An 18,879-nucleotide genomic window follows, 5' to 3' on the forward strand; every position below is an offset into this window, starting at 1 on the left:
CTAAAAAATACAAAAAATTCGCTGGGCGAGATGGCTGGTGCCTGTAGTCCCAGCTACTCAGGAAGCTGAGGCAGGAGAATGGCATGAACCTGGGAGGCGGAGCTTGCAGTGAGCTGAGATCCGGCCATTGCACTCCAGGCTGGGCGACGGAGCAAGACTCCATCTCAAAAAAAAAAGAAAAAGAAAAAACATGGCCGGGCGCTGTGGCTCACGCCTGTAATCCCAGCACTTTGGGAGGCCGAGGTGGGCGGATCACTTGAGGTCAGGGGGTTTGAGACCAGCCTGACCAACATGGTGAAACCCTGTCTCTACTAAATATGCAAAAATTAGCCAAGTGTGGTGGCAGGCACCTGTAATCCCAGCTACTAGGGAGGTTGAGGCAGAAGGCTGAGGCTGAACCATGAGTCGCAGGTAGTAGTGAGCCAAGATCGTGCCATTGCACTCCAGGCTGGGCAACAAGAATGAAACTCTGTCTCGGGGGAAAAAAAAAGAAAAAAGAAAAAACATGCCAGTGCAGTGGTTCATGCCTGTAATCCCAGCACTTTGGGAGGCTGAAATGTAAGGATTGCTTGAGCCCAGGAGCTGGTCACCAGCCCAGGCAACACAGCAAGATACTGTCTCAAAATAAATAAATAAATAAAACACAATAAAATAAAGTAAAATAAAAAGAAAAAAACAAAAAACATAACTTGCAATTATTATTATACTTTGAGACAGAGTCTCACTCTGTCACCTAGGCTAGAGTGCAGTGGCAGGATCTCCGCTCACTGCAACCTCTGCCCCTGGGTTCAAGCGATTCTCCTGTCTCAGCCTCCTGAGTAGATGGGATTACAAGCGCCTGCAACCATGTCTGGCTCATTTTTGTATTTTCAGTAGAGACGAGGTTTCACCATGTTGGCCAGGCTGGTCTTGAACTCCTGACCTCAAGTAATCTGCCTGTCTCCGCCTCCCAAAGTGCTGGGATTACAGGTGTAAGTCACTGTGGCTGAACTGCAATAAATGTTTTTTTTTTTTTTTTTTTTTTTTTTTGAGACGGAGTCTCGCTCTGTCATCCAGGCTGGAGTGCAGTGGCCGGCTCTCAGCTCACTGCAAGCTCCGCCTCCCGGGTTTACGCCATTCTCCTGCCTCAGCCTCCCAAGTAGCTGGGATTACAGGCGCCCGCCACCTCGCCCGGCTAGTTTTTTGTAATTTTTAGTAGAGACGGGGTTTCACCGTGTTAGCCAGGATGGTCTCGATCTCCTGACCTCGTGATCCGCCCGTCTCGGCCTCCCAAAGTGCTGGGATTACAGGCTTGAGCCACCGCGCCCGGCCTGCAATAAATGTTTTAATGCCACATATAGTTGTAAGCTATTCCTTCTATTTTCACCAAGAGAAAATACAATGAGCATAGGTGCGGCCAGAAACCTATTCTGTTGTAGTCCTGAGAGGTCACAGCAGGGTCTCCTTCTCTATGAAAAAAGAGCTTTCAAAAAACTGTCATTTGCTCATGTTAAAGTCAACATTGTTTATGGTGTAAGATTTTCAAGAGGAAAGTGTGAAGAAAACATTTGTTAAAGTTATAGCACAATCAGAAAAGCTAGAAATTGTATACTAGAAATGTAGTCAGAAGACCTACTGACTTCATTAAGACTCTAGTGTTAAGAAAACTAGTAAGAGTTTGGCCGGGCGCGGTGGCTCAAGCCTGTAATCCCAGCACTTTGGGAGGCCGAGACGGGCGGATCACGAGGTCAGGAGATCGAGACCATCCTGGCTAACACGGTGAAACCCCGTCTCTACTAAAAATACAAAAACTAGCCGGGCGAGATGGCGGGCGCCTGTAGTCCCAGCTACTCGGGAGGCTGAGGCAGGAGAATGGCGTAAACCCGGGAGCGGAGCTTGCAGTGAGCTGAGATCTGGCCACTGCATTCCAGTCCCGGCGACAGAGCGAGACTCCACCTCAAAAAAAAAAAAAAAAAAAAAAAAAAAAAAAAAAAGAAAACTAGTAAGAGATAAGGAGGAAATCAGTAATAAACCAAGAATAAAAACACTGAGTTCTGATATTACCAACAGCACACACTCAATAAGATTTGAAAGTCATTTCAAGGCCGGGCGCGGTGGCTCAAGCCTGTAATCCCAGCACTTTGGGAGGCCGAGACGGGCGGATCACGAGGTCAGGAGATCGAGACCATCCTGGCTAATACGCTGAAACCCCGTCTCTACTAAAAATACAAAAACTAGCCGGGCGAGGTGGCTGGCGCCTGTAGTCCCAGCTACTCGGGAGGCTGAGGCAGGAGAATGGCGTAAACCCAGGAGGCAGAGCTTGCAGTGAGCTGAGATCTGGCCACTGCACTCCAGTCCGGGCGACAGAGCAAGACTCCGTCTCAAAAAAAAAAAAAAAAAAAAAAGAAAGTCATTTCAAGTCTTACCCATGTGGGGGTTTAAACATGCACTCAGAACCCCATCTAACTGAGCACTGCTCTAGGTGCTCTGCTTTCCCTGCCCTGCTCAAGAATTTAGAGTTGCCAGGCGCAGTGGCTCACGCCTCTAATCCCAGCACTTTGGGAGGCCAAGGCGGGCAGATCACGAGATCAGGAGTTCGAGACCAGCCTGACCAACATGGTGAAACCCTGTCTCTACTAAAACTACAAAAATTAGCCAGGCTTGGTGACGTGTGCCTGTAATCCCAGCTCAGGAGGCCGAAGCAGGAGAATTGCTTGAACCAGGACGGCGGAGGTTGCCGTGATCTGAGATCGCACCACTGCATTCCAGCCTGGGTAACAAAGGGAGACTGTCTCAAAAACAAAACAAAACAAAAACACAAAAAAACAGCACTTTGGGAGACCGAGGCAGGCGGAAGTTCGAGGTCAGAAGTTCAAAACCAGCCTGACCAACATGGAGAAGCCCCATCTCTACTAAAAATACAAAATTAACTGGGCATAGTGGCACATGCCTGTAATCCCAGCTACTCAGGAGGCTGAGGCAGGAGAATTGCTTGAACCTGGGAGGCAGAGGTTGTAGTAAGCTGATATCGCGCCATTGTACTCCAGCCTGGGCAACAAAAGCAATATCCGTCTCAAAAAAAAAAAGAATTTAGAGTCTTCTTTGAAGGACCCCCTTCAAGGACTCCCTCTTTGAACTTCAAGTATGAGCCTCTAATTTGTCAAAAAGTTCTTGGCTCCTAACTTGGCCACTTCTTAAGGTGATTTCAAGGTCTCTAGGGGATGCTTCATGCCACCCACCAGCTGCATCAGGACCCATAATTCTTGCTTTTTAGTCAGGTCTGAGTTTTAGACCTATCAGCTTCAGTGAACCCTTCCACTAAAATGCAGAATGTCGCTTTTAAGACTTCAACTCACTTGAATGGATGGCCTTCTTCTGACTTCTGTACAGCTTGGATGACGGACTTGTAGATCCTGAAGCTGATGGTGACAGAGAGAAGAGCCAGGATGAGGTAAGAAACCACACTGATGACACTGAAAGCTGCCAGGGAAAGCAGCATGATCAGCGTGGTGCCAAAGACAAACCCAGTCTTCTTCACATCTCTCCAGAAAATCAGATCGTGCACTGACAAAAGAAAAGGGAATAAAAATTATAGGAAATGCCCACAGCTACTATGTCTTGCATACCTGTGCAGCCTCACATTAGCACACAAATACAGGTATGCCCCACTTTAAGATATCTGGCTTTGTTTTTTTAAAGAGATGAGGGTCTCACTATATCGCCCAGGCTGGCCTGGAACTCTGGGCTCAAGTGATCCTCCTGCCTTCACCTCCTGAGTAGCTGGAACTACAGGTGTGTGCTACTGTACTTGGTTCTAAGAGAACCTTATAAATGAAATCAAATTATGTCAGGGGTGATAACTCACAAGGCAAAAGGTTCTTCTGCTACACTGATTAGGTTTCAGGATAGGATTATAAAAATTTAAGAGCTTATTTCAGCTATGGAAATACACTGGGGTAAAGTACCATTTACCTTCAATATTTTGGCAGAAAGGATGATAAAGCAGGTGTGGCAAAATCTTGCTGTTAACTAAATTATGCAAACCAGACCTATAAATTAGTTGGGTGAACAGACTATAAAACCAAAGCTAATTTTGCCCCAGTGTATAAATTGGGGCGGGGCAAAGAAAGCGGTAAATAAAAATAGACCAAGCACTATTAGTGCTAGTTACAAAGAAACACCAATCTCGATGTTAATCTGAAAAGAATTCAAGAAGGATTACGTATAGGGGACCATATAATTATCTAAGCCACAATATGCCCTCCTCCTTTTTTTGAGACAGCGTCTCACTCTGTCACCCAGACTGGAGAGCAGTGGCACTATCATTTCTCAGTGCAGCCTTTAACTCTTGGGTTCAAGCAAATCTCCTACCTCAGCCTCTGAGCAGCTAGGACTACAGGTATATGCCACCATGTCCAGGTATATTTTATCTTTTTTGTAGAGACAGGGTCTCAATATGTTGCCCAGGCTAGTCTTGAACTCCTGGCTTCAAGCAATCCTCCTGCTGTGGCCTCCCACAGTGCTGTGATTATAGGCATGAGCCACCATGCCTGGCCAAGCTGCAGTACTCTTTAAAAAAGTGAGTGGGGGCCAGGCATGGTGGCTCATGCCTGTAATTCTAGCACTTTGGGAGGCCAAGGCGGGTAGATCACCTGAGGTCAGGAGTTCAAGACCAACCTGGCCAACGTGGCGAAAAGCCAGTCTCTACTAAAAATACAAAAATTAGCTGAGCATGGTGGCACGTGCCTGTAGTCCCAGCTACTTGGGAGGCTGAGGTGGGAGAATCGCTTGAACCCGGGAAGCGGAGGCTGCAGTACGCCGACATCGCGCCATTGCATTCCAGCCTAGGTGACACAGTAAAACTCTGTTTCAAAAAAAAAAAAAAAAAGAAAAAACTTGAGTGGGGCTGGCAGGGTGCAGTGGTTCACACCTGTAATCCCAGCACTTTGGGAGGCCGAGGCAAGCAGATCACTTGAGGCCAGGAGTTCAAGACCAGACTGGCCAACATGGTGAGACCCCTGTCTCTACTAAAAATACAAAAAAATACCTGGGCGTAGTGGTGCATGCTTGTAATCTCAGCTACTTGGGAGGCTGAGGCACGAGAAATTACTTGAACCTGGGAGGTGGAGGTTGCAGTGAGCCAACATCATGCCACTGTACTCCAGCCTGGGTGACAGAATGAGACTCTCTCAAAAAAAAAAAAAAAAAAAAGTGAGTGGGGCACTATTAATAATTATGTCAGGAAATGAGTTTAAGTAGAAGTATTTTGATTTTCCCAGTTTGGAAGTCCCCAACTGTAAGATCCAGTTGCCCAGGATGGTCCTGGTTTAAAGACACCTATAAATCTCTGAGTGGCAGCTGCTAGCAATCACCTCCAATCTAGCAGTGACATTATTATTATTTTTTTTGAGACAGAGTCAGGGTTTCACCATATTGGCCAGGCTGGTCTCGAACTCCCGACTTCTAGTGATCTGCCCGCCTCGGCATCCCAAAGTGTTGGGATTATAGGCATGAGCCTCTGCATGTGGCCGCCATTACCTTTTGCATTATCGGTCTATGAAGGCTAATTTCACCATGAATAGCTAGAGGACTTTCCTCCCAGCCACTATCTGCTCTCAAAAAAGAGCAAGGGCTTTGGAGTTGGAGTGACATGAGTTTGAGTCCTGGTAATTTCTCACTATATTATTTTAACCTTTCCAAGCCTCCATTTCCTCATCTGAAAAATGAAGAAAATGAAATCTACTTCCTAGAGTTTAAGGAATAAAGAAGGCTAAGACACTGTAAATGACAAGCAGTAAATACTTTAACCATAATCCAAATAAGGTTAGCTGAAAAGACTGATTTGGGATAAAATGAACCTGGGTGTGATTCAAGTTGTCTTGAGGGTACCTATTTCTTCCCCACATTCAGCGACACAGCTCTCTTCTGAAACCGTTTCATTGAAAACTAACCTTCCTAGAGCCAAAGAACCTTAACTTGAAACCAATAAAACACTAAAAATATGCTGATTGTATATAAGAAGTAATCACTGGTTCAAAGAGTCTGGCTAAGGGATGCAACGTACTAGGAGAAAGAGAAGGTATTATGACTCCTGATGGAACATGAGAGGCCCAGATAGTGATGCTGCAAAGGAGAGAAATAATTGGGAGGCAACTCAGGCTCACTTGATTGAACTAAGAGATTGAACAGAAGAACTTAATAGAATGCTGCCTACTTAAAAGTGAATTCCTATAAGCAGGAGAATTCCTATAGTCAGAGTTCAAGTATATACATGTTAGAGTTCATATGGAACAGTTTCAACATAGAAGGCTTAGAGGGCCAACGTCATCAGTAGTAGAACAAACCGATACCATATGCCTCCGGACATAGTGCATGCACTGAGAAAGACACAACATCACTTCTATGGTATTCCCGCCCAAAATACGTAATCTGCATCTAATGAGAAAACACCAGACAAACCCAGATTGAGAAATATTCTACAAAACTGGCATGTAGTCTTCAAAAATGTCAATGGTGTGAAAGACAGAGAAAGACTGAGGAACTTCTTTTAATCTTAATTCTCAGATTAAAGGAGAGTAACGAGATGGGACAAGGCACAAAGTGTGATCCTAGACTGGACTCTGGAAAAGGGGTAAACACAGCTATAAAGACATCATTGGTACAACTGACAAAATTTAAATGTGGACTATGTAATTGATAAAAGTACTGTTATCAATGTTTAATTTCCTAATTACTGTTAAATTTCCTTAATAACTTCCGTTGATTATGTAAAACAAAGATGTTTTGTTCAAAGGAAACACACTCCAAAGCAGGGGTAAAGAGGCAGAACGTTTGCAATCAGCTCTCAAATGGTTCAGGAAAAAAACATCTATCTATGCTGAGAGGGAGGGGGTGATAACGCACATGTGGCCAAATGTTAACAACTGGTGAACTAGAGTGAAAATTATACAGGATTTCCTTGTAGCGCAATTGTAATTCTTCTACACATTCAAAATATTTGAAAGACAGGAAGAGAAAGCTTAGAGAATAAGGCTGGGACCCAGAGAGAAAAGGATGTATCAGAGAAGGAAAAGGGATAAAGACGACACGTGCCTAGATGCAAATCAGAAGTGTCTACCTTTATGCCGGGTGCCGTGGGTCATGCCTGTAAACCCAGCACTTTGGGAGGCCAAGGTGGGTGGATCATTTGCAGTTAGGAGTTCGAAACTAGCCTGGCCAATGTGGCGAAAGCCCATCTCTACTAAAAATACAAAAATTAGCCAGGCGTCGTGGTGCGTGCCTGTACTCCCAGCTACTCAGAAGGTTGAGGCAGGAGAATCGCTTGAACCTGGGAGGCAGAGGTTGCAGTGAGTTGAGATCGCACCACTGCATTCCAGCCTGGGTGAAAGAGTGAGACTGTGTCTCAAAAAAAAACCTTTGTGCAAATTAGAAAAAGTCACCCTGTCCTCATGCATGTTACTGCCATCTGCTGGAAAACTCATAAGAAATATTCAAAACTGGCGGGCGCGGGGCTCAAGCCTGTAATCCAGCACTTCAGCATACTGGTCAGGAGATCGAGACATAATGGCTCTGAAACCCCATCTCTACATACAAAAACTGGCGAAGTGTAGTCCCAACTAGGCTGCAAGAATGGCGTGAAAAAGCTTGCAGTAAGCATCCAGTAGAGCAGACTCCGCTAGACTACAAGATAACAAGGTAAACAGTGCCCCTAGATGTGTCAGTAAACAACCTGTATAATAGTATAGGCCCTGGGCTCAGTCTTAAGATAAATGGTGGAATTATGGTCTGGGATAGAAAGGGGACATAGTGACTGAAGAGAGGATAACAGGGGAAGAGTTTGGAAAAGATGGTTCAACACATTAAGCCTGTCTGGGATGCTCTTCCCCAACTCCCCATGACTTGCTTCTTTACTTTTCAGGTCTTAGTGCAGGGCTACTTCCTCAGACACTGCCCAGCCTAACAACCACTTGATTTGTAGCAGGCTCTTCACAGTTGTTATTGAATGCTTAAACATGGGGCCAAGCTAATGACCAAAAGACAACAAAACCATTTATTTCCTAATAATTCCCCTTAAACTAGTCAAGTTTTTGCACATGACTCTATTGACCACAGAAGACTAAGGATTCCAAGTATAGAACACCAAAGGAAGGAAACTGGCATGGTTTTTGGAAACGTTTCCCTCTATAATACCTTGGGAGAGAGGAAGATGAGAAATATGACAAAAAGTGAGAAGTGAGGCAGTTGCTAATAGTTTAAAATATGAAGCCACTAGACTTACACTAGTTCTAGTGTGTATTTCATAACCAGCAAGAGGCTGCATGGCTTGCGTCCATGAAATTTTCTTTTCTTTTTTTAGACAAGGTCTGGCTGTATCGCCCAGGCTGGAGAGAAGTGGCACAATCTTGGCCCATTGCAACTTCTGTCTCCTGGACTCAAGCTATCCTCCCATCTCAGCCTCCCAAGTAGCTAGGACTATAGGCATGCACCACCATGCCCAGTTGATTGTTCTGTTTTTTGTAGAGACGGGGTTTTGTCATGTGGCCCATGTTGGTCTCAAACTCATGGACTAAAGCAATCCACTGGCCTTGGCCTCCCAAAGTGCTGGGATTACAGGCATGAGCCACAGCGACTGGCAGAAACTTTCCTTTCATTCTCTTTTTTTTTTTTTTTTTGAGACGGAGTCTCACTCTGTCGCCCGGGCTGGAGTGCAGTGGCGCGATCTCTACTCACTGCAAGCTCCGCCTCCTAGGTTCACGCCATTCTCCTGTCTCAGCCTCCCGAGTAGCTGGGACTACAGGTGCCCTCCACCTCGCCCGGCTAGTTTTTTTGTATTTGTTAGTAGAGACGGGGTTTCACTTTCACTGTGTTAGCCAGGATGGTCTCAATCTCCTGACCTCGCGATCCGCCCGTCTCGGCCTCCCAAAGTGCTGGGATTACAGGCTTGAGCCACTGTGCCTAGCCCATAACTACTTTTTAAAACAGGAAATTATTTATCTTTTAATGTGTTATCTTTCCTTCCTTTCCCAACTTTTTTTTTTTTTTTTTTTTGAGACAGAGTCTCACCTTGTCACCAGGCTGGAGTGCAATGGCGTGGTCTCGGCTCACCGCAACCTCCACCTCCTGGGTTCAAGCGATTCTCCTGCCTCAGCCTTTGACTGCCTGACATTACAGGCGCCTGCCACCACACCCGGCTAATTTTTTGTATTTTTATTAGAGACAGGGTTTCGCCATGTTGGCCAGGCTGCTCTCGAACTCCTGACCTCGTGATCCGCCTGCCTTGGCCACCCAAAGCACTGGAATTACAGGCATGAGCCACCGTACCCGGCCCCTTTCCCACCTTTATCTTCCTTCATCAAGTTTTTGTTTGTTTTTTGAGACAGAGTCTCAGTCTGTTGCCCAGGCTGGAGTGCAATGGCGAGATCTCGGCTCACTACAACCTCCACCTCCCGAGTTCAAGTAATTCTCCTGCCTCAGCTTCCCGAGTAGCTGGGATTACAGGTGCGCACCACCACGCCCAGCTAATTTTTTGTATTTTTAGTAGAGATGGGGTTTCACCATGTTGGCCAGGCTGGTCTCCAACTCCTGACCTCAGATGATCTGCCTGCCTCAGCCTCCCAAAGTGCTGGGATTGTAGGCACGAGCCACTTGACATTTGTGCCCAGCTTGCAAAAATTCTTAACAAAAATTTAGCAAACCAAACACAACAATAAACACAATACTACTACATCATGACTGAGGTGTTTCTTTTGAAAAAATACAGGATTCGCTTAACATTCAATAATCAAAATATTCTCCATTTTAAAGAATTCCACCAAGGAAGAATTCCGTAATTCGCCATATTAACAACTAAAAAAGAAAAAACCATATGATCATCTCAAAAGATACAGAAAAAAAGCATTTGAGAAAATCCAACATTCATTGCTGATTTTAAAATCTCAGGAAACTAGGGAAGGGAAATCCCTCAACTTGAAAAAGGGAATCTACCAGTAACTTACAGTAAACATCACGCTCACTGAAAGAAGGCAAGAAGTTCTCTCTGCCACTACTCCTGTTTAACACTGTATTAAAAGTTCTAACCAGTTCAGTAAGTCAAGAAAAACAGCCTGGGCGTGGCGGCTCACGCCTGTAATCCTAGCATTTTGGGAGGCCGAGGCAGGTGGATCACCTGAGGTCAGGGGTTCAAGACCAGCCTGACCAACATGGTGAAACCCTGTGTCTACTAAAAATACAGAAAAAAAAAAAAAAAATTAGCTGGGTGTAGGGCCAGGCGCGGTGGCTTACGACTGCAATCCTAGCACTCTGGGAGGCCGAAGTGGGTGGATCACCTTAGGTCAGGATTCAAGACCTGCCTGGCCAACATGGTGAAACACTGTCTCTACTGAATACACAAAACAAAGGCCAGGTGCGGTGGCTCACGCTGGTAATCCCAGCACTTTGGGAGGCTGAGGTGAGTGGATCACCTGAGGTCAGGCGTTCAAGACCAGCCTGGCCAACATGGCGAATCCCTGTCTCTACTAAAAATATAAAAATTAGCTGGGCATGGTGGCATGTGCCTGTAATCCCAGCTACTAGCGGGGCTGAGGCAGGAGGATCACTTGAACCTGGGAGGTGAAGGTTGCAGTGAGCCGGCCGGGCGCGGTGGCTCAAGCCTGTAATCCCAGCACTTTGGGAGGCCGAGACGGGCGGATCACGAGGTCAGGAGATCGAGACCATCCTGGCTAATACGGTGAAACCCTGTCTCTACTTAAAAATACAAAAAACTAGCCGGGCGATGAGGCGGGCGCCTGTAGTCCCAGCTACGCGGGAGGCTGAGGCAGGAGAATGGCGTAAACCCGGGAGGCGGAGCTTGCAGTGAGCTGAGATCCGGCCACTGCACTCCAGCCTGGGTGGCAGAGCGAGACTCCTTCTCAAAAAAAAAAAAAAAAAAAAAAAAAAAAAAAAAAAGGTTGCAGTGAGCCAAGATCATGCCACAACACTCCAGCCTGAGCAACAGAGCAAGACTCCATCTAAAAACAAACAAACAAAAACAAACAAACATTGCCGGGCGTGGTGCCGGGCGCCTGTAATCCCAGCTACTCAGGAGGCTGAGGCAGGAGCATCACTTGAACCCAGAAGGCGTGGCTGCAGTGAGCTGAGATCACGCCACTGCACTCCAACCTGGACGACAGAGTAAGACTCCATCTCAGGGGAAAAAAAAAAAAAAAAACTAGCTGGGCGACATGGCATGCTACTGTAATCCCAGCTGCTAGGGAGCCTGAGGCAGGAGAATTGCTTCAAACCAGGAGGCAGAGGTTGCAGTGAGCTGAGGTCATGCCACTTCACTCCAGCCTGGGCAAAAGAGCGAAACTCTGTCAAAAAATAAATAAATAAATAAAAAACAAATAGGCATTCAGATAGGAAAGTAGTAAAACTGTCCTTATTCACAAATGGCATGATTGCCTATGCGGAAAATCTGATGGAATCCATAAAAAAAAAAAGCTACTAGGGCCAGGCGCGGTGGCTCATGATCCTAATCCCAGCACTTTGGGAGGCCGAGGCAGGCGGATCACGAGGTCAGGAGATCAAGACCATCCTGGCTAACACGGTGAAACCCCATCTCTACTAAAAATACAAAAACAAAATTAGCCGGGTGTGGTGACGGGCACCTGTAGTTCCAGCTACTCGGGAGACTGAGATGGGAGAATGGCGTGAACCCAGGAGGCAGGGCTTGCAGTTAGCCGAGATCCTGCCACTACACTCCAGCCCAGGCGACAGAGTGAGACTCCGTCTCAAAACAAACAAACAAACAAAAAACTACTAGAACTAATAAATGAGTTTAGGAAGATTGCATAACACAAAGCTAACATACAAAATCAATCTTATTTCCATATATTAGTATTAACCAGTTAGAAACTGAATTTAAAAATAACATTTAAAATAGTGTAAAAAACAAATTAAATAGTATAAAAATATAAAATACTGGCCGGGTGCGGTGGCTCACGCCTGTAATCCCAACACTTTGGGAGGCTGAGGCAGGTGGATCACGAGGTCAGATCGAGACCATCCTGGCTAACACAGTGAAACCCCGTCTTTACTAAAAATACAAAAAATTAGCCAGGTGTGGTGGGGGGCACCTGTAGTCCCAGCTACTTGGGAGGCTGAGGCAGGAGAATGGCGTGAACCTGGGAGGCGGAGCTTGCAGTGAGCTGAGATACACCACTGCGCTCCAGCCTGGGTGACAGAGCAAGACTCCGTCTAAAAAAAAAAAAAAAAAAAAAACCTAGAAGAGCCAAAACAACTTTGAAAAATAAAGTTGGAAGATTCACACAACCTGATTTTAAATATAAAGCTACCGGCCGGGTGCGGTGGCTCAAGGCTGTAATCCCAGCACTTTGGGAGGCCAAGACAGGCGGATCATGAGGTCACAAGATCAAGACCATCCTGGCTAACACGGTGAAACCCCGTTTCTACTAAAAAATACAAAAAACTAGCCGGGCGAGGTGGCGGGCGCCTGTAGTCCCAGCTACTTGGGAGGCTGAGGCAGGAGAATGGCGTGAATCCAGGAGGCGGAGCTTGCAGTGAGCTGAGATCCGGCCACTGCACTCTGGCCTGGGTGACAGAGCGAGGCTCCGTCTCAAAATAAATAAATAAATAAAATAAAAATAAATAAATAAATATAAAGCTACCATTATCAAGATGCTGTAGTACTGGCCAAAAGATAACAGATCAACAGAATGGTACAGAAAATCCAGAAATAGACAATTGCGCATTAAGAGATGTTTAAAGATTATTTCAGGCCGGGTGCAGTGGCTCATGCCTATAATCCCAGCACTTTGGGAGGTTGAGGCAGGAAGATCACCTGAGGTCACAAGTTCGAGACCAGCCTGGCCAACACAGCAAAACCCCATCTCCACTAAAAATACAAAAGTTAGCTGGGCATGGTGGTGTATACCTGTAGTTTTAGCTACTGGGGAGGCTGAGGCAGTAGAATCACTTGAACCCGGGAGGCGGAGGTTGCAGTGAGCCGAGATCATGCCACTGCATTCCAGCCTGGGCAACAGAACGAGACGCTGTTTCAAAAAAAAAAATAAATATTGGGCATGGTGGCTCACGCCTGTAATTCCAGCACTTTGGGAAGCTGGGGCAGGTGGATCACTTAAGGTCAGGAATTTGGGACCAGCCTGGCTAACATGATGAAACCCCCTCTCTACTAAAAATACAAAATTAGCCAGGCGTGGTGGCACAGGCCTGTAGCCCCAGCTACTTAGGACGCTGAGGCACGAAAATCGATTGAACCCAGGAGGCGGAGGTTGCAGTGAGCCGAGATCAAGCCACCGCAGTGCAGCCTGGGTGACAAGAGCGAAACTCTATCTCAAAAATAATAATACTAATAAATAAATAAAAATAAAATAAAATATAATAAAGATTATTTCACCCCTTAATGCTTCCTAGTTTCCACTTGGCCATGGATCCCTATTTAGTAAAACACTTTATCCCTAGCTTTAGAGTTAGTACAGCACAGAAATGACTCTGGCTCTAGAACGCCTGGGTTTGTATCCTCTTCCATTTGCTAGCTCTGTGATTTTGGACAAGATACTCAATCTCTCTGTGCATCGGGTTCCTCATTGGTAAAATAGGATAATACAATATCAACTTCATAGGGATGTTGCCAGGATTAAGTGGATTAATGTGTAGAAGTGCTCAGAATACTGTTGATTAGATAGTAACACAATGTTAGCTATTATTATTCATCTGACTGCCAACCTCTGCTACAATTGTAACAGAAAATTTAAGAATTGAAGTTAAAGTCAGCTACAGAGCAACAAGATTTTTTCCTTTCCTCTTTGTTGCCAGTAAGATACAAAGAAATTAAAGGTGGCTCATGACTGTAATCCCAGCACTTTGGGAAGTGGAGGTTGGAAGATTGCTTGAATTCCAAGAGTTTGAGACCAGCCTGGGCAACATAGTGAGACCCTATCTCTATTAAAAGAAAAAAAAAAAAAAAAAAAGGCCAGGTGCGGTGGCTCATGTCTGTTATCCTAGCACTTTAGGAAGCCGAGGTGGATGGATCACGAGGTCAGGAGTTTGAGACCAGCCAGGCCAACATAGTGAAACCCTGTCTCTACTAAAAATACAAAAAAAAAAAAAAAAAAAATTAGCCGAGCATGGTGGCGGGCACCTTAGTCCCAGCGACTTGGGAGGCTGAGGCAGGAGAATCACTTGAACCTGGGGAGTGGAGGTTGCAGTGAGCCGAGATTACGCTGCTGCACTCTAGCCTGGGTGACAGAGTGAGACTCTGTCTCAAAAAAAAAAAGAAAAGAAAAAGAAAAAAAAAAAAAGAAACTAAGATGGGGAGGTTAGAAGGGGCCTTATTAGCCAAATCTATTGTATGTATCAAATTTCCATATAAACCTTTCTATGAAAAAGTGCTGCACTATCAGAACTATGATTAAATAGAGTGGTGTGTAAATGATATACAGAGACAGAGAACCAGGAGATAAAGGCAGTATAATACATCACCTATGGGGCAGACCAGACCAACATAGAGTATAGATTTGTAGGTGGTAATTTGAAGCTACAGAAAAAGAAGAGATCACTTTGAGGCATCTCAACCCCTCAAATTCCACATATCAAAGAAAACATCATTTTTGACTGACACTCTTCCCTGATCAGAAAATAGTTCTACCATCCACCCAGAAACCCAAGACAAATACAGAAATAGGGTTCACTCTTCCTTCTCCCTCATCAACTACACTCAAACATCAGGACTGGTTGCAGTCTACCTTTTTGAATCTATCAGAAAAAAATAAAATCTTTTGATTAAGTGAAGAGTCTTAAACATTTTTATGTCTTAAATTTACCTTCTATGAGCAGACTCCAGAGAAGACTGTCCAAGTCAGTGACTCTCAGCTGTGTGTGAGACGGGACAAAGGTTGTGGGATGGGGAGTAGATCCTGACTCCTGATGGCTCATCTCACTTTTTCAAGGTATGGACAAATTATTGCTTGATTCTGATATGTGTCAGGTAGAGAATCACTACTTGAGAGAGCCACTGACACAGACAGGGAATGTCCTTTTCTTTGGGTGTGCTATGTGTATCTTGGGTGTTCTAAAACAGAAGAGAATTGTGAGGCAATGGGCTAACGAACTGCTACACTAGGACGCAACCTTATAGAGACAGATTGAAGCCTTGGCTAGTCTCTTCCTAAAGTCCTACAGAGAAGTGACCCAAGCTAGTTCAAAAGGTACTGGAAAAATAAAAAGCCAAAAGTTCTCAAAAGAATGAAGTCAATGTTCCCTTACTTTTCAGGTTATAACTTTATCTTTAATATCATACCACTTAATTTCTTTTTTCATTTAAAGGACCTTACTTTCTTCTCTTTTCGTGATTCTTTACATAAGTAAAATCACTAATTTCTCAGTTATATTATTTTGCTAATGACAGATGAAACATCTGACAAGGAATGTCTGTACAAAGAGTGTTTATATTGCTGGTGGAATTACGAGTGATTCCTTCTTTTTATTTTCCAAATCTTTTGTAATGTGGCCATATTACTTTTATTTTAAAAACTTTAAAATAAGGTATTTTAAAGTTTTATTTTATTAAAGTATTTCTTGCCCATGTTATTTAAGGATGATGGCTGCAGTACCCATGTTACACCTGAAGAGAGCACTAACACATCCAATGGTAATCTCAGGCTAAGGAAAAAGGAAATCAGTCTTGCGCCATTTCTAGCAGGAACAGCAGTAAACCTTACTGATTCCCAATCCGTTAATTTTATTACTGAATTTGGGGAACGCTCTTGTTTTGATTCTAAATAGCCATTTCCAAAAGTCAATTGACTTTACTCTCCCAAGTATACACCTCAAAGGTAGAAAAGAAGAGCTGTTCAAATACTTATTCTGAAAAGGAACAAATGTGAAAGAAATTTCAAGGTTTAGTAGTCTGTTAGCTTTACTTTCTTCTTCTTCTTCTTCTTCTTCTTTTTTTTTTTAAAGACAGGGTCTCACTCTGTCACCCAGGCTGGAGTGCAGTGGTGTGACTACAGCTCACTGTAGCCTCGACTTCTGAGCTCAGGTGATCCTCTTGCCTCAGCCTCCCAAGGCTATAGGTGCATGCCAGCATGCCTGGCTAAATTTTTTAATTTTTTTGTACAGACGGGGGTCTCAGTTTGTTGCCCACTCTGGTCTTAAATTCTTGAGCTCAAGCGATCTGCCCTCCTTGGCCTCCCAAAGTGCTGGAATTACAGGCGTGAATCACTGCACCCAGCTACTTCACTTTTTAAGAACAAATAAATCTCCAATTCATTCCACCTTCCTTGCAAAAGTTGCTTAAAATCTGTCTATAACACATCTCTAAGAACACTCAAACATGCCTAAAACAACTAAAAGGAAAAAAAAAGGCCATGCTTTATAACCTCAAAAAGGAAACTGTTAATAAAGGGGAAACAGTTAAGCTTTTTAATATGAACAATTTATGTAAAGACAGATGCAGACATTTTTACATAGATTATTTCTTTTCTTTGGTTACTTTCACATTAATAGTTATAATAAATGAAGCCACTTTTAAGTTGCAAAAGAGACATCAGGTGATGTGTTTGTAAACTCAGGCCCAAATTCTGTGGCTGCTGAAATGGGTTAACAGTCTGCTCTGCTACAGATTTATCCTTAACCAAAGAAATCCACCCCCTCAAAAGGCACAGAAAGATCACTGACAGAATACAAAGCTGTCACTGTCAAAGACAGACACACATACTTTTGGCCACGGATAAGTCTGGCAGTAGGCCAGAGAAGTATGTAGGAACCCCTTTCAAACTAAAGTTCATCTCACACTCTCAGAAAAAATAGTTGTTTGTTCATTAAAATAACCTACCATCCCCTTTGCCCTCAATTTCAGATTTATAAGACAGAAAACAAAATGGCATTGTCTACCCCTGCCCAGGTGAACAGTATGGATCTAAAAATGTGAACTTTTGACCTTAGTCACCTAAAGAGTATTTTTCTTTCTTTCTTTTTTTTTTTTTGGAGACAGAGTCTCATTCTGTTGAGCAGGCTGGAGTGCAGTAGCATGATCGCGACTCACTGCAACCTCCGCCTCCTGGGTTCAAGTGATTTTCTTGCTTCAGTCTCCTTAGCAGCTGGGGCTACGGGCACCCGTCACCAAACCTGGCTAATTTTTCTATTTTTAGTAGAGATGGGGTTTGACCATGTTGGCCAGGCTCATCTCAATCTCCCAGCCACAAGTGATCCACCCACCTCAACCTCCCAAAGTGCTGGGATTACAGGCATGAGCCACTGTGCCTGGCCATCCATCTTTAATTTTATGGTTAGTGCATTTTACCTAAGAAATCTTTGCCTACCCTATGTCATGAAAATATTTTCCTATGCATTCCTGGAAAAATTTTTTGGTTTTAGTTTTTATGTTCAGAGTTCTAATTCATTTTAATTTTTGCATATCATGTGAAGTTAGAATTGTGGCAGGTGGCATTCTAAGATGGAGCTGGGCATGGTAGCATATACCCGTAGTCCCAGTTACTCGGGAGGCTGAGGTGGGAGGATCCCTTGAGCCCAGGAGGCAGCAGTGAGCTAGGACTGCAACACTGCACTCTGGCCTGGGCAACAGAGCAAGACCCTATCGCAGGAAGAAAAAAAAAAAAAGGATTCTATGATGGCTTCCAAGACTCTTGCCCCTTGTTGTATATGCCTTGTATAACACTTTCCCCTGCCCCTAAATGTGGGCAGAACCTGTGAATATGATGGAATAGTCATTCTAGTTTTTGCATTTGAGTTATACAAACAGTCATTCCTCAGTATCTGAAGGGGATTGGTTCCAGGAGTCCCAAGGATATAAAAATCCATGGAAGCTCAAGTCCCTTATATAAAATAGCATGGTATTTGCATGTAACCTAGGCATATCCGTTTGCATGCTTTTTTATTTTTTTTTTTAATTTTTTTGAAATGGAGTCTCTGTCGTCCAGGCTGGAGTGCAGTGGCACAATCTCGGCTCACTGCCTCCGCCTCCCGGCTCAAGCGCTTCTACTGCCTCAGCCTCCTGAGTAGCTGGGACTACAGGCGTGTGCCACCACGTCCAGCTAATTTTTTGTATTTTTAGTAGAGACGGGGTTTCACCATGTTGGCCAGTCTGATCTTGAACTCCTGACCTCAGGTGATCCGCCTGCCTCAGTCTCCTAAAGTGCTGGGATTACAGGCATGAGCCACCATGCCCAGTCTTTATATTATTTTTTATTGATTTTTCTTTTGTATTTTCTTTTTTTTTTTTTTTTGAGACGGAGTCTCACTCTGTCGCCCGGGCTGGAGTGCAGTGGCCGGATCTCAGCTCACTGCAAGCTCTGCCTCCCGGGTTCAACGCCATTCTCCTGCCTCAGCCTCCGGAGTAGCTGGGACTACAGGCGCCTGCCACCTCGCCCGGCTAGTTTTTTTGTATTTTTTGGTAGAGACGGGGTTTCACCATGTTAGCCAGGATGGTCTTGATCTCCTGACCTCGTGATCCGCCCGTCTCGGCCTCCCAAAGTGCTGGGATTACAGGCTTGAGCCACCGCGCCCGGCTTCTTTTGTATTTTCAATCCGAGGTTGGTTGAACCCAAGGATGCAGAACCTGCGGATGCAGAGGACTGACTGTATAAGATTCTTCTGATAGCTTTGAAGAAGCAAGTTACCATGTTGTGAGAGGGCCATGAGGTCAGGACCTGCAGGCAGCTTCTAGTAGCTGAGCATGATCTCCCCAGCTGACATCCAGGGAGAAAGATAGTGGGTTTCTCATTCTACAACTTCCAGGAACTGAATTCTGTCAACAACCAGTCAGCTTGGAAAGAAAGAGGTCCCTGAGTCTCATGATATCACAACCCTGGTGAGGCCCTGAGCAGGAGGATCAGCTAGCCCATGCCTAGAATGCTGATCCAT

The 18,879-nt window shown here is 44.7% G+C and overlaps 1 protein-coding gene across 2 annotated transcripts in view; it reads right to left on the reverse strand.

Moving 5' to 3' along the window:
* Positions 1-18,879, reverse strand: part of RTN3 (reticulon 3) — a 77,923-nt gene that overhangs the window by 11,352 nt on the left and 47,692 nt on the right. For both annotated transcript variants that reach the window (XM_033206759.1, XM_033206758.1), the window contains exon 2: positions 3,336-3,543. In XM_033206759.1, the coding sequence (XP_033062650.1) occupies positions 3,336-3,543 (208 nt within the window). The remainder of the gene's footprint in view (positions 1-3,335; positions 3,544-18,879) is intronic.

The sequence above is a fragment of the Trachypithecus francoisi genome, unplaced genomic scaffold (assembly GCF_009764315.1).
Source record: "Trachypithecus francoisi isolate TF-2019V2 unplaced genomic scaffold, Tfra_2.0 Lachesis_group8, whole genome shotgun sequence".
Taxonomy (NCBI): Eukaryota; Metazoa; Chordata; class Mammalia; order Primates; family Cercopithecidae; genus Trachypithecus; species Trachypithecus francoisi.